The sequence below is a fragment of the Ciconia boyciana genome, chromosome 4 (assembly GCF_034638445.1).
Source record: "Ciconia boyciana chromosome 4, ASM3463844v1, whole genome shotgun sequence".
Taxonomy (NCBI): Eukaryota; Metazoa; Chordata; class Aves; order Ciconiiformes; family Ciconiidae; genus Ciconia; species Ciconia boyciana.
The window spans coordinates 30,516,261-30,530,870 of record NC_132937.1 but is presented as its reverse complement, the minus strand read 5'-3'; the positions used below and the strand labels follow the sequence as shown (position 1 = coordinate 30,530,870).

The following is a 14,610-nucleotide window of genomic DNA, read 5'->3' as shown; positions in this document are numbered from 1 at the left end:
GCGTGGGGCTGAAAACCTGCCGTCCCTCTCCTGCATTCACCCCTCTGCAGGCTGGGGATCCTGTGGTAATCTGGGTGGTCCTTAAAAGCCTTGATGGAGCAAAAACCACTCACTTCTGTGAAGGTGGAAGTCATGTATCTCCTTTGGATTGCACGGGGGAAACTTGCCCTTTACAGCTCCTCCTCAGTGAAAAAGAGCACACGGCCACATTTTGTAACTTGTGTTATTTGCTGGGACGTGAGCCCTTCTTTGAATTTTCTCCCCAGAGCAATCGACCCCAGTAAATTGTGTGCTTATAGAAATCATAAATTATATAAAACATGTATTATAAATTATACCTTTAATATAATTTAATATAATTATAAATTAAATTATAAATTGTATAAATTATAGATTGGTCCAGGCAGCCCATGCAACGGTGGTGAAAAGGGACTCCCCAAAGATGCTGCCTGTATCTGTGGGCCCAAGCTGTCCTGGGGTGCGACTCTGCACATAAAATAGGGATACCATGAACCGAAAATGCTGTTCTCCCCATGGACAGGCCCCAGGGGATGTGTATAGGTTTCTGACCGCAGGAGGGAAAAGCAGTGTTGCAGACTGCCTGGCCCAGGAGCAGGGAGCCCCAGCACTGGCAGCTGACTGTTACAACCACTACGGGGAAGGGGCACATTTTTGGCATCGGAAGATGCTAATGGGTTTCAGTTTTGGCAGTTCCAGCTGATTTCCAACCCCTTCAAGGCAAGAAGAGACCTCTCCTGGTGCATCTTTTAGGACATAACTTTTTCTCAAGGTTCTTGCAGGTTTGTTTTAAGTCTTACTTGATTTGGATGCACAAAAAACAGAGCGATAACTGTGCTGAGGAAATCCTGCTCTGTGATTTGTTCTCATCAAGCTTAATCACCTTGATTTAAGCACTCATAGGGTTGTAGGAAGGGGGCTGTGTACATACGTGATTCAGGTTTTTCTGCGCACACCACAGATTAGATCTATTTAGCGGAGAGAACTGTGGGAAAAAAATTACAAGGCAATGGAAAAATATGTTCATATTTTTCAAATTAATTTCAAGCATTTTTCAACTGAAAATGTCTACTTTTGCTTGAGGAGAAAAAAAAGGGGAAAAAAACCCTCTCCTTTTAAAAGTGTCAGTCATCATAAATGCAAGTTTTCAAATTTTAAAAACATAGGAGGAAGTAAGTCTTTTCTATGGAAAATGTTAAAAAGGCAATTTCCATTAAAGTTTTGGCAAAAATTTCAACTGGTCTTTTATAAAAATAATGATCAGAGTGTGTTTTATTGGTCACTAATGATGCCATCTCATTAGTACTTGTGAAGTGTTAACCAGGAAACAAAATAGTTAAATGAATCACTTGTTTCATATAGTAGGCATGCTTTAGATGCAAATTCCCCAACATATAAGCAGCTTGAATAGTAGCGACTTAATTATAGCTTTTATTTATTCTGAAAAATGTTATAAGGTAAGGTCACGTTCACCTGGGCTAATACAAGGTGTGGGTCAAGGAGCCCAGCTCATGCATCCTCCTTCCAGCTGTGTACCCAAATCACTAGCTAGCACCAGATGTTTTGTGACCTCCTTTCTTCCACATAAACTTTGCAGTGGTGGCTGCTGCAGGCTCCTTGCTGCAGGGCAGGAGGGATCCTTGTGCTCTGTGTTGCAGCTCATGCAATGGAGGATGCATGAGTCTCTCCTGAGAGAGACCAGCTCACACTCTCTTCATTCAGATGCTGCTTCTTCCTTCCTTGGTGGCTGGTTTGGCAAGCAGGGTGCAGGTAAAGGGTAAAGCAGGTAAAGGGTGGCTGACTTTCCAGCCCCTGGCCACAAGGAGGTGTGGTGCTGAGTGCTGAGTGAATGCCTGTATGCAGTGTTTCCGGTTGGTTCCCTGTCCTCTCCTCTGCTGGTAAGGTGCCTTACAAGCATGGAAACTGGGATTTAGTTTCCCCAGAATTTTGTTTTTCCACTGTGTGGTAGATAAAAGCCACTTTTAAGCATTGCAGCCCCTGGAAGAAGGGGTGCTTTTACTCTTTGGGGGAATGTGCCTGTGCTGTAGCTGTGCTTGGTAATCCCGTGGTCATGCTTCAGTCCGTCAGAGCAGTTGCTGGGCGTTAATGGGGATGAAAACCAGTGTGGCCTCTGAAGATAAAAAGTCTTAATTTAATTTCCAGGTGATCTGTGGGATGAAGAAGTGACAAAACAGTGGCCTGAAAGCATGGAACGAAGGAAGGTGCTGAGCTGGGGTTTCCCTCCTTGGCCCCAGCTCACCCATCACCATGGGGTGCAAGCAACAGGGCTGAGGCTCAGCAAATAAGGCTCGTGCTGGGTCTTCCTGATGATGAAAGCAGTGAATGCGCTTTTCAGAGCTAAGCACCCTGAACTGTGCCTGATCCAGAGCAAAGACACCTGAACATGTTTTCAGAAGCAGTGGCTTGTTTTGCTTGCTGCTGCCCCAGAGTGACCTTGGTGCTGACCCCCCGGCACAATGAAGTCCTGAGTCCTGGGCTGCTACTGATGCACCAAATACTTCCAGCTTGTTAATTAAAGTCAAGGAGCAGCAAATTCTGTATAAGAGAGGGAATCCCTGACTGTTCATTCAATAAAGCAGCCGGAGAGGGCAGCTGCAACTCAATGCTTTCAAATCCTGCAGCATAAAATCTGAATCTGCTAATACAATCCTTGGACAGAAATTGTTTTTCTCCACAGGTGCTGCTGTTTCACAGCATCCTCTGTGCTGATACAACCCCTCTTCTCAAAGCCTTTGCCTCTGCTCTTCGATCCCACACCTCTTTCCGCTCAGCGGTGGCAGCCAGGGAGGAGGCAGTGGCACGAGTTTCCTGGTGAAGCAGAGCACAAGTGATGGGCGCCTGCCTGCAGGCAAGGCTGCCCGCCACCGCCGTGCCATGCCAGGGGCAGTGCCACCCCTGTCGTCAGGCAGCCCGGTGATGGACAGAGTAAATAAGATATTTTATGTTTCACTTTTCTTATTGCCACAGGATATGTCAAAACAGCTCAGTATTGAAGCCATTCAGATGGCCTTTCGTGCTTAAAGATGCCTTCATTTTTTTGTTTCAATATCCCTTCTCATGGGGGGCATATAGGGTGATAAAAGTTTAAAGAGGAGGAAAAATACCTCACTGAATTATTGAATTAAGTGCAAAGTGTATTTTCCTCACAGTCCAGCCTGATATTAAATTTTAATCTGCCATGTAGGTATGAGAGATTTCTCCTGCACTTTGTTTTCAGGAAGATTTTGAGGGGAAAAAAATGTCTAGTGTCAGTTTATGCTCTTAAAACTCCAGACTTTGTCAGAGAGCAGACAGCTGAAACCATGTCTGCAAGATCTGTGTGAGATGAGGGGTGCAGTTCAGTAAACTCTTGCTATTCATCATCCAAAGAACTGGAGGTAGGTGGTAACAGTCTACAGTTCTGAATTTTATGGGACAGGATGAATGGCTTTTCTTGTCTCTGCACCTAGGGGATCTGGAAAGCACCAGCGGATAGCACTTAAATTGAAGAGCTGTTTGACTCCTGTTTTGCTTACCTCCCAGAAAATGTTGTGGTGTTTGCCCCATTCCTTCTGCTCTTTCCCCTTTACAGTTCTAGAGTTTCTCCCTTGAGCAGAGCTTTGATGTGAGAACCTAGGCTGCTCTCAGAGGGGGGTTAGAGGTTGACTTGGGAGCATAATATGGTTTTTCTGAGTAGGATGCAATAGATGAGGCGTGACCTTGTGAAACCCAGCTAGAAATGCTACAGTCTCAGGCAGAATACTCATTGGATTTCTTCACTCTCTTTGAGATAACATTTCCCCATTCTTTGAAAAATTATCTTTTATAAACACATTGCAGCAGAGATGAAGGGATGTTATGTTTGTTTTGCTGGAGAAATATTTCTTGCAGAAATAATGAAATTGAGGCCATGGATATGTGCATAGACACTCCCAAAGTCTGTGTTGTAAAATGGCATGCATCTGTACACTGACCTCTCTGGGTTGCTGCCAATTTGATTCCAGTGATAGTGGTTTGGTCTTTGGGGAATACTGCACCAGAGCTTGAGACCAGAGACTTGGTAAGGCACAGCATCATATGGGTGTGAAAGCCTGCAGGACGATAGTCCAGAGGAAGAGCACTTTTTGCTGCTGATGCTTCTCCATGTGAAAATCAGTCCTAGAAGGCAACCTTGTTTGCATGAGCCATCACTTGCCATATTGCTGTCTAAATTTTTAAGTGTTTGTATCTCTAAGCAGACTTATTTGATTTCTCATACTTTTAAAAGGTCATGAGGAAACCTTGCGAGTAGCTGCCTGTGAGGACAGAAGGTGAACATGAAGTGAAGTGTCAGCACTAGGGTATTGCCTGCTGTTCAGGTGCCCTGACACATCCTGTGGTGTAAGGGAAGGATGCACATATGCAAGTGATGATCTCCAGCCAGGGCAGAAGAGAGCGAGATTGCTCTGAGGATATCCTATAGACAAGGCCTGTGGGGAACTGAGGTATATATATGGAGAGCAGTCCTGCAGTGTCACGAGGTAAGCTGCCACAACTGGGAAAAGCTCCATTGTCTAGTCATTTTGGTTACATCAATGCCAGCTTTGTTGTCCTGGTCCAGACTCTTCATTCCTCTGATCAGTTTGCTTGCTTGCAGGTGAGCTGACAACCTCCTGGGGCACGTCAGCAGTGGCATGCAGCTTTGCCAAGATGTGAGTTAGCCCAAGCAGTGCTCTTCGCTGCTGTGGCCCATCAGCTTCAGGCAACTGAGTTAAGTTCACATGTACCCCCATCTAAGAATTCAATATGGACGTACTCATGCTGTCCTCAAGCACTGACTTTGGTGTGAAGTCAACCAGTACCAGTCTCCACCTAACTTTCTGTCAATGCTAACTGTGGTGCTTGTCTGCTAGCTTGTTCTCTGATTGTGAATGGCACAGACTGCTTGTAGACTGTGTGAAGCGCCCTATCCTTGTAATAATTTTAAAATTTATAAACTTTTTTAGTAACTCCTTGTTTTCCTGTTAAGAAAAAGTGTAAAAGTAGTTTCTCAGTAGAAGATTTTAGCCATCTATGTTATACTACTATAAACACTGAGTTGCAGCTCACAGCTGTGGTTTGTTTCTACAAGCCTGGGAGAAGCCAGGCATCTTCTGTTTGTCCTCCCACTGGGGCTGGAGGGGCTGCCCTCTGTGAGCTGGAAGTGCTGAGGGTTAGGAGATGCTCTCTGAAAGGTAGAAGCCAGTATTTTTCACATAACTTTACAAATCCCACCCAGCAGCCACCATGGAGCCAGAGTGATGACTATTTTTGATTTCTTATGACAAGTTTACACAATGTAATAAGGATCTGGCAGAACATCAGTTTGCTCATTGTGTCTTCAAGTTGTGTAACAACACTTCCTTGGCCAAACTTAGAATTAAAAAAAAAACAACTGCAAATGCAACTGGAAAATGAAACTATGCAGGAAGCTCTGAGTTGTTTTTCTTTTTCAAGGATATATATGACCTTGGGTCCCAACAAATTGGGAAAGATGTTTTGAGGACTCCGACATCTTGACATGTTTCTGCCAGTCTGCTGGAGTAAAGGGGGATTCAATGCAGCGTTGCCCTCTGGATGGGACACATGCCCAGTATCTGGGAGGTTTTGGGTTCTGTTCCAGACTTTGATTTTTTTTTAGGGCAAACTACTTCCTTGGTTTGTGCTTGTCATTGCTGGTTCTATTCTGCACAGATGTATTCTCCTGCTTTCCATTTTAATTCCTGCCCTGGCACCTCAGTCTTGGGGTGGTGCCCGTGTTGCAGGGCAGAGGCACTCAGCAGCTCTTGTCTGCTGGCTGCACGTCCCCAGGGTCACTGTGTGTCCAGAGCTCACCACAAAGGGCAAAAGGCAAAGAGGTTTAAATAACCTCAAATGTATTTGGGTTTTTGCTTTCTCTGGGAGCCCCACTTTTGCAGAGAGGGTGCAGCAACAGACAGGTATTTTGCCCTGGCCTGGACTCTGTCTCCTGTTTCCTAGTGAAAGCAATAATGCACTATGAGGATGTGCCATCTTACCAGATTGTCACTCTCTTACCTTCAAACTGAGAGCTCTGTCGGGCAGCACAAGGAGACCTGCAGTGCATTGAGCCATTATGGCCTCATGCAAAGGTATTTTTATTCCTCTCAGGTCCTGTTGGGCAGCTACATTTGTACGAATAGCTGTTCCTCCACAATTCTCTAGAACATGTCTCTCTGGAGGCACTGGTGGAAAGGCTGTTTCATTCTGACCATTTCTGCCACCGGTCCAAATCTGCCTTCATTAACGGATAACCAAATCAAACAAAACCTCCACGCTTTCTTTTAAGAGGCTGAAGCTAACCATGCCAGGGTCACACCAGTCTGCAAAGTTGCCTGACTTCGCAGCTAACAGTCTTACAGTAAGTTAATAAGGAAGCTTTTTTGCTGGCTTCAATGCACACAGGTTACAAGACATATGGGGAAGTGTTTTGTGGTGTTTTTTTTCTTTAAAATGTTGAATTAATCTCTCATGTGCTTACATTTGTATAGCTGTTGATATGATGTATTGATTAGTTGGAGTTTTGCTCACAGACAAGAATAAACAGTGTTTTTCTATGTACCGTACAGTGAAGGAATGAGCAAAGTAATTGAGGGAGTCCTGTAGGGCTTCATCTCTTTTCTGAGCCGGCACTGTTGGTGCAAGGAGCCAGGAACCCAGGTAAGGAAAAAAGATGTGATACCCGTCCTCCTCGTGGTTCATTGGCAAGACTGCTGATTTCTCTGTCTTCAGCTTTACCATATTTTGTGCCTGATTGTACTTAAATCTCTCTGAAAGACTTGTTCACTGATGAATTATTGTGTAAAAAGTGCTCTGAGTTCTCACTACGACAGCTGTGTGAAGACTTATTGCCTTTCTTTAGTAAAGGAGGAGGCAATGTTTTGACTTGATGCAATTTAATTTTTCTCAGCAAGGTATAAAAATCATAATAGCATATGTGGCTAAAAACCTAAAATAGAAAACAATTGCACATTTCATTTCAAACTTTTCAAAATGAAATCTTTTGGAGTATTGTTTTATAATAAATACTTTGCTTTTAAAACTTCCTATTGAGTTTTGGGTTTTTTGAGGCAAAACAAAATTATAATGTTCTACTCTAGCAGCCTGTCAAATTTAGTGTTAATTCAATCTTGTGATGAGGAGCAAAAATCTTTTGCATTTTTCAGTGAACAAATAGTTTGTCTGGAAAACATTTTTCAAGTTTACTAAGCATTATTAAAAGACTGCCTATAACTTTCTGCCTTATCAAATAAAGTTTGATTGACCACTGGAGTGAAAAATAGACTAGCTGTTCTGTCTTCTGCTGTTGGTAGAAAATTCAGATGAGCTTTGAATAGTGATGGTTTGTGGTTTAGACAGGTTAGTCAAAACTAAGAACAACAAAAAGCTGAAGGAAGGATTCACTGCAGCAAAACACTTATGCAAAGGGTGTTTATAAGCATGTGAAAATGAGTTGGTTACAGGCTAATAGATGGGGCTGCTTGCTGTTAAGATCCTGTTTGTTGTTTCACGTGTTTTATAGGAAGAACTGTCTCAAGCTTTTATTCTTATTCCTAGAAAATATTTTTGAGCATATTTCTAAGCAATGAAGAGCAATAGCAGGCCTTTATTTGTCACATTCAAAATCATTTATAAGCAACTCCTTAAACAGAAACAATGTGCAGTCATGATTAGTACTCCTGATAAACAAGTGGCCAAAAAAGCCATTGTGACTTCTGGTCCTTAAAGTATTAACTAACTTATTGATGAATGTGTATCATGCATTATTGACCCTTTCTAGGTACACTGCTTAGTAACTTTATATTGTGAGGCAGAGTTATAGACTCTGCAAATTAGAAGAGATGTCTCTAAGGCACAACCATAAGTGATAGTTTCTTGAGCTTTTGTTACCTGTTCATGTGCGGTAGATGGACACCTTCACTACGGACAAGACCATGTTAGTGCACCTGATCCTGCTGAGCCTGGTGATCGGGAGCAGCCAGGGGTGCTACTGTGAACATTACCCGTGGGGGCCGTGGTCCGCCTGTTCACAAACCTGCAATTACGGCATACAGACTAGGCACAGGTAGGGCCAACTATCTCACTGCTTCTATGTTTCTATTCCCTGAGAAAATACAACCTCTGGGGAGGGGGGCCTGGGTCTGAAGCTCCAGCTTCCATAATATTCCGAGAAAAATTGTCATATTCAAGTGTTTACCAGATGAATAGATTATATTTTAATTGCAAGATTTATTAATTACAAGATTATGTATACAGAGCATTACAGTACCTCCAAACAAACCTATATCTGCCAACACATGTAGTGAGGAGAGAACAGCCAGGTCCTACGATGGCCTTGCCAGCAGCGTGCATTGAGCAACCAGCCCCTGTGAGCACACGGGAACGGCTCTCAGTGCCTCGCTCTGCCCCGTACAGAGCAATGCCATGGGAGGGGTGAGCTCCAGCATGGCAAGCCTACAGAAAGTACCTTCCTGTATGATTAATTTAATGACAACAGTTGAAGTCAAATAAAGATTCAGCAGCACCAAATTAGATGCAATTCAGTGGTATATTCTAAACTTGTAAGAAATCCCCTCTTTCGCTCCTGGCTCTTTCTGTAGCTATTCTCTGGGACATTTGAAGTGACATGAATCAAAAAGAATTGCTCTGTAAACTTAAGGCATATTTGGATTTTTCTTTCAATCAACATTCTGCAACTACCTATTATCTCTCAGGTTTTTTTCATTGGGCTCAAATAATTTTCTTTATCAGCCTTCACCCACAGTTTGAGAACATCTGCAATCTGTCTATGATTCCTTCCTAGACTAACTTGGTCTATTTTTTTAGGCAAATAAGAATGGATGAATATTATAGCCAAAACTTCTGTGACCAGCTGTGCACAAAGCAGGAATCTCGTGCATGTAACCAGCAAACATGTCCTATCAACTGTCTGCTTGGAGACTTTGGCCCTTGGTCAGAGTGTGACCCATGCATTAAAAAACAAGTAGGTAGAAAACGTATTATATGGGCTAAATGCAAGAAATGATGCTTAAGAGACCTCTTTGTTTCATACATTCAACTTTATGGCAACTGATATGCAAAATGACAGTTTAAGTAAACAAGGGAAATTGGTTATGAATTATAACAGTAGAAGATGGAGAGAAAAAGTTAAAATAAGCAGATCGAAACAGAAAGGGGTGATTTAGTAGTGTGAATCCATTTATGAGAACTTGCTTCAAAAGTTCCATTGTCATTATTAAAGATGAATTTTCCACGTAAAGGATAAATTAAGCTGTAGAGTTTGCATGTCTGTTTAAGCGGGAGAAAGTCATGGAATCTTTAACTTACCCATAGCATTCTATATGTTCTAAAGACAAGAAAAATAATAAACTCAAATCATCTGTTGCAAAAGAGTTAACTGGCAAATCCTAACCAGCACTGGTGTTAAGAAATCCAGAGCACCACTCCCCCAACCTTTATAGCCTACACAAAAAACAGGTGGATGTACTTAATATCTGTGGAACAAAGCCCCAGGACAGTGTTTTTTCCTCTTGGGCTCGTGTCTGTTGACTGATGGTAGACTTAGGGGTGAGATGGCAGAGAGGGAAGAGGTGAAAATTCAGGTTCAAGTGAATTTGACCTAAAGAAACCAAGCCTTGGCAAATGTAAGGTTGTAGGGAGTAGAGGGGTGCAGAGTGCAGATTGTTTGGTGTAGTTATGTGGCTGGTGGGTCTGAGCTTTGAGGCTGACCATGACAGAAGCTCTGAGTTTCTGTGCAGACACAGCCTACAGCTCTCCTCTGAATGTCCTGCTCAGCTTCAGAAATCCATGCCTGAAAAGCAGTCTTGAAAAACCTGTCAGGTATCATAAGTATATCTTTACATACATATATAACTTTCTGATACCCATGCAGGATGAGGAAGACATGAAGAAGCCGTTGTAGGCATGAGATGTGAACCCCCCTGTGAGGTTCCCATCCTGCAACTGGGATGGAGAGTATGAGAGCAGGGCAGGGAGAAACAGTGAGAGTGGGAGACAGCAAACAAGCTGCAAGAGCTGAAAGGAGGCATTGCTCTCAACTGAACTGATTTTTTTTGTAATCAACATCTTCTTAAATGGCTGAGTTTCTTACCTACAGATCCATATATAGAAGTGTTGTTCATTTTTATTAACTTTAAATATTGATGCAACATATTTGCTGCTCCAAACAAAAAGGTGCTTGTGTGGACTGTGATCCATTTTTCCCTCCAAGCTATAAAGATCACTGCTTGTGACCTTTATAAATATAAACAACCATCAGAATGGAGGACGTGACTTCCAAGGTAAGTGTGAAGACTAGTGTAAACAAGGTCCCATTGAGGGGGAGGGATGAAGAGGTGGAAGCTCACACAAACAGTATAGTGAGTGTTATGGATCCCAAATGGAGTACAAGGAAGGGTTATCTTGAGCTCAAAAGCTTTCAGATGGCCTGGTGTTACTCCTCGCACTCTCCCTTCATAGGCACTCCATTACTGATTTTTACTAGACATCTTCCTGCATTGTTTGACTCCAGGGTCTGTCTACAGGGAAGGAAGTAACAGAAGTCTGCAAGGAACTGTGCTTTTCCAGTAGGGAAAAATTCTTAGAGGAGGAACTGTTCAGTCACATGCAGATAGGTCACACCAGCAGTCCCTTGAAGTGGAGTGGAAAACATATCTGAAGTGGTTTGCCTAGCAGCCTTCAGCTTTGTTATTCTGCATGGAGGGTACTGACTTGAGGAAAGAAAACCCAGTGAGCTCCAGATTTTGCTCCCAAATGTTCTTTAGTAACAGAAGCTTTCAGGAAAACCTGAAAACCATTTTTGTCCTCCCCAGTCATCCAGTGTTCCTCAGACAAGAGGCCTCATGTGTGGAAGCCAAGCCAGCTGGTTTGGGGATGGGGATACATGCCACTGTCAGAGTATTTATATTTCAACAGAGATGATAAAGAACAGGAAAAATCTCCATAAGCCGGTTCACACAAGGTTTCCTACTGTACCTTTAAAACTGAAGATACAGGGACTGAACTTTTGATTCCTCCAGTGATGTAGCCCAGGTTGTCAAGTGTTTAATCAAGTATGCTCCGTCAGGGCTGTTGAGGCTCTTGGATTTCAGTTCCCTGCCTGCCTTACCTGGGATGATGGTGCGGTAGGATGTAAGGACAAAAATAGCTTATTATTCCCTTCAGGGCTCTCGTTTTGATAAAGCTTCAGCAGCACTGAGGCATGTGTCTCTCCCTCGGGGGACACTTAGCGACAAAACCAGCTCACACAAACAACCCCAGTTTTATTTCTTCTGCCTTTCAGTTTCGTGTTCGGACACTCCTGCGACCATCCCAGTTTGGGGGTCAGGCCTGTACCGAGCCACTGGTGGATTCCCGCCCATGCTTCCCAACTAAGCTCTGCAACATAGTGGAAGTTGATTGCAAGAATAAATTTCAGTGTGAAAGTGGTAATGATAATCTTCATTGTGTAACTCCTGCATTATTAGATAGTCAAAAGATTAGACACTGAGACAAAAAAGGTCCAGATGATCCAGATCTTGTCTATTCCATGCACAAATTCCAGGGAAAAGGAGCAGGGAGAAAAGTCTACTGAAGGATTTCATATGTATTAGTAGCAGCTTATGTTTGCAATTTCTTCTGTAACTAAAAGTAATTCAAATGCAATCTCTAGCCTGGGATGTCAGCATGACCATGATAGCTAGACTGTAGCACTGTTCCAATAATATTTCTTTGCACAAATTTTTCATGTACAAACATATCCATAGAATTTGTCTGAACAGAAACTCACACTATTTTTATTAAATTTGTGGGTATTTTTTGTTTCCTTCAATTTAAATAAACCTGATTAGCCTCAAAATAACTTTATCCACATATCCTTTTGCTAAACCTTAAATGAAGCCTTTGCAGCTTTAAAGCAAGGCAAAACTGGCAGAACTGAAACAACTGTTTCTTATTGGAATAATCTAGGCATTATACTGTCTCACTGTTAATTCCTATGGCAAGTTCACACCTTTACTAGGGAAAAAGACAGACTGCCCTTGTCTGCATTCAAACGTGACGAATCTTTGCCTGAAGTTTCTTGCTGCTGCTGTGTCTCTGGTGCAGGTCGCTGTATTAGCAAAAAATTGGAATGTAATGGACAAAACGACTGTGGGGACAACTCTGATGAAAGAAATTGTGGGAGGAAAAAGACCGTGTGTAACAGAAAGTATGAGAGCATCCCAGGTGCGCAGTTAATAGGCAGCGGGTAAGCCAGCTTTGCTTATTTTTCATAAACTTGAGATTGTTATCTCACTAATTTACATAAACAAGCTAATCCCCAACTAGCATGTGAGAGTATCCCATTAAAACACATAATCTCTCAAATTAAAATTAACAAGAAATTCTAAAAATGCAACCAAACCATCAGGCTAGGACTTGCCCACTGCATCTGCCAGTCCTGCTCGGCACTGCTGGTGCACTAGATAAGAGCTGTCGGGGAGCACTGCTGTCTGAGGGACCCTTCCTGCCTCACAGAGCATCACGTACTGCCAGCTTCCAGCTCAGTTATGCCAAGCGCTTCAGAAATGTTGAGGATATTCCTCTACAGAAGTTTTTTTGTCTATGATACATTTCACACAATACCACCCATCACCTCTTCCAGGCTACTAATTTAAGCAGTGTGAAACCTAAACATGGGATGCTGGTCCCAGGTAGTCTTGCATTTTTTAATTGAATTTTGAACTCCGTGCATTCTGGTAGCATCACTTACAGTAGATATGGAGAACTGCTTGTTCAATTTCCTAGGCCATTTTTAGGTTTTTCTCTGCTTAAGAGTGACTGTCTCATGCTGATACTGGGATTATCTAGAGGATTAGGCACTGCTGGAAAGTAGGAAACAGGATTGTTACTACAGCATTTTTTTAGGTGAATTCAGTGTGAATGAAAAGTTCTTGTAGAGGAACTTCTTTGAAAGCAGTACCGTAACCCAGATGCTCATACCATTTCATTCAAACCTACAAAATCTTCGATGCAGCCATATACCACTAAATGTTTCAAGTCTATATGTCTTTCCGGGATTGTTTAATATCTGGAAATAATTTTTTGTTAGATTTCACATTCTGGCGGGAGAGAGCCGAGGGGAAGTCCTTGGCAACTCATTCAATGGAGAACAATGCACAACAGTGAAGCACGATGAGACAAGGAAATTGTACCGTGTTCCTGCGAACCTGGAGGCTGTCAGCTTTCAGGTATTCTCAAGCAGCAACTCCTAGCTGAAAAACCGTTGCCATAATCACAGTCCAAGTCATGCGCTCAAGTCTTAGGCAGTAATGTGTGTTTTAGGACAAGATTTCTCAACCCGGTGAGGCCTGAACATGCTTCAGGTGATGTGTGGAAACGGGATAAATTGAGCAGTTGGGTGGCTCTACTCACAGCTTTCAGATCTGTGTTTACTCAGTGCATCACGTATCAGAGTCAACATGATTGATTTGGGCTCCTCTCCTGCTTCCTCATGGCTGTGGCCCTGTCTTCGTTCTGAGTTGGTACCAAGGGCCTTGCTCCTAACCCTGACGTCATCTGGCCCAGAGGCTCGTTCAAGTCCAAAGCTCATTTCAGCACCACTGCTGTATCCTCGCAGTACCAATGGCTGTCCGAACTCCAGCTTCCTTCTGGTCACCTGCAGCCTTGGAACACAGTTCCTCCCTCAGCCCTCAGTCCTGCCTGTGCCCTGCCCAGCCCCTCCGAAGAGCAGCAAGGAGAGGAGGCAGACACCGAGCCTGGGAGGCAGGAGGACAAGAAGTACACAGTCTGGGGAGGAGTCTTGCAGGACAGGCCAAGGACAAAACGAACCTGGCTTGTATCTTATAAAAAATCTGGGAATCACTGATTTTTTTAGACCTGATATTTTAGGCTTTTAGAGACTGATATTTAGAAAATACTTTGTTTGAATGCCATGGTTAGGGCACAATATCTGGCTGTGCACATATTGGCAGGCCCTGTCTGAAGCCAGTAGGTACTGCATTGGGAAGGAAGGAATGCAGGATGTGAAAAAAGCTCAACTAATGAATGAAATCTGAACTTCTGATTTTTGCCATGAGTGCTGTGAGTTTTTAGTATTACTTTAACAGGAGCAACTGAAACAGGAGCAACCCTAATATATTCCATGGAAACTGCAGTTGGATTGGCCATGACCTGTAGGTTTTGTCAATAATGGTGAAAAATTATTGTGTGCAGAAATATTAAGTGGGGAAAAACAAGTTGGTTTGCCCAGGTCTCTTTAAATAAGTTACTGATGTCCCTTTGCAGAACTGTTAGGGGTTTGTGAATCTCACCTTTTAGAGTGCCTCTATATCATGCATTTAGAGCAGCCTTTGGTATAGAAGGGTCACTGGATCAGGCTTTCTTCTTGGAACTCCAGTGTGTTTTCATGCAAAAGCATATGACTTCTTGGCGAATGGGATTGGACTGGGGGAATGGACCACCTCACCTCCCAAGGTCCTTAGCAGCCCTATTAATTAAACAAGTCTAGAGGAGGGAAAAAATTTAATCTTTCAAACACCCACAGGGATTTGCCTG

General features: G+C 43.0%; 1 protein-coding gene across 1 annotated transcript in view; it reads left to right on the top strand.

Annotated features, from left to right (window-relative positions):
- The window catches only part of C6 (complement C6), a 48,138-nt gene that overhangs the window by 18,752 nt on the left and 14,776 nt on the right, over window positions 1-14,610 (top strand). Inside the window, exons 2-8 of the mRNA XM_072859433.1 lie at window positions 4,286-4,538; window positions 6,624-6,714; window positions 7,962-8,119; window positions 8,881-9,037; window positions 11,357-11,501; window positions 12,160-12,301; window positions 13,145-13,283. Of these exons, the coding sequence (XP_072715534.1) occupies window positions 7,962-8,119; window positions 8,881-9,037; window positions 11,357-11,501; window positions 12,160-12,301; window positions 13,145-13,283 (741 nt within the window). The 5' untranslated portion in view covers window positions 4,286-4,538; window positions 6,624-6,714. The remainder of the gene's footprint in view (window positions 1-4,285; window positions 4,539-6,623; window positions 6,715-7,961; window positions 8,120-8,880; window positions 9,038-11,356; window positions 11,502-12,159; window positions 12,302-13,144; window positions 13,284-14,610) is intronic.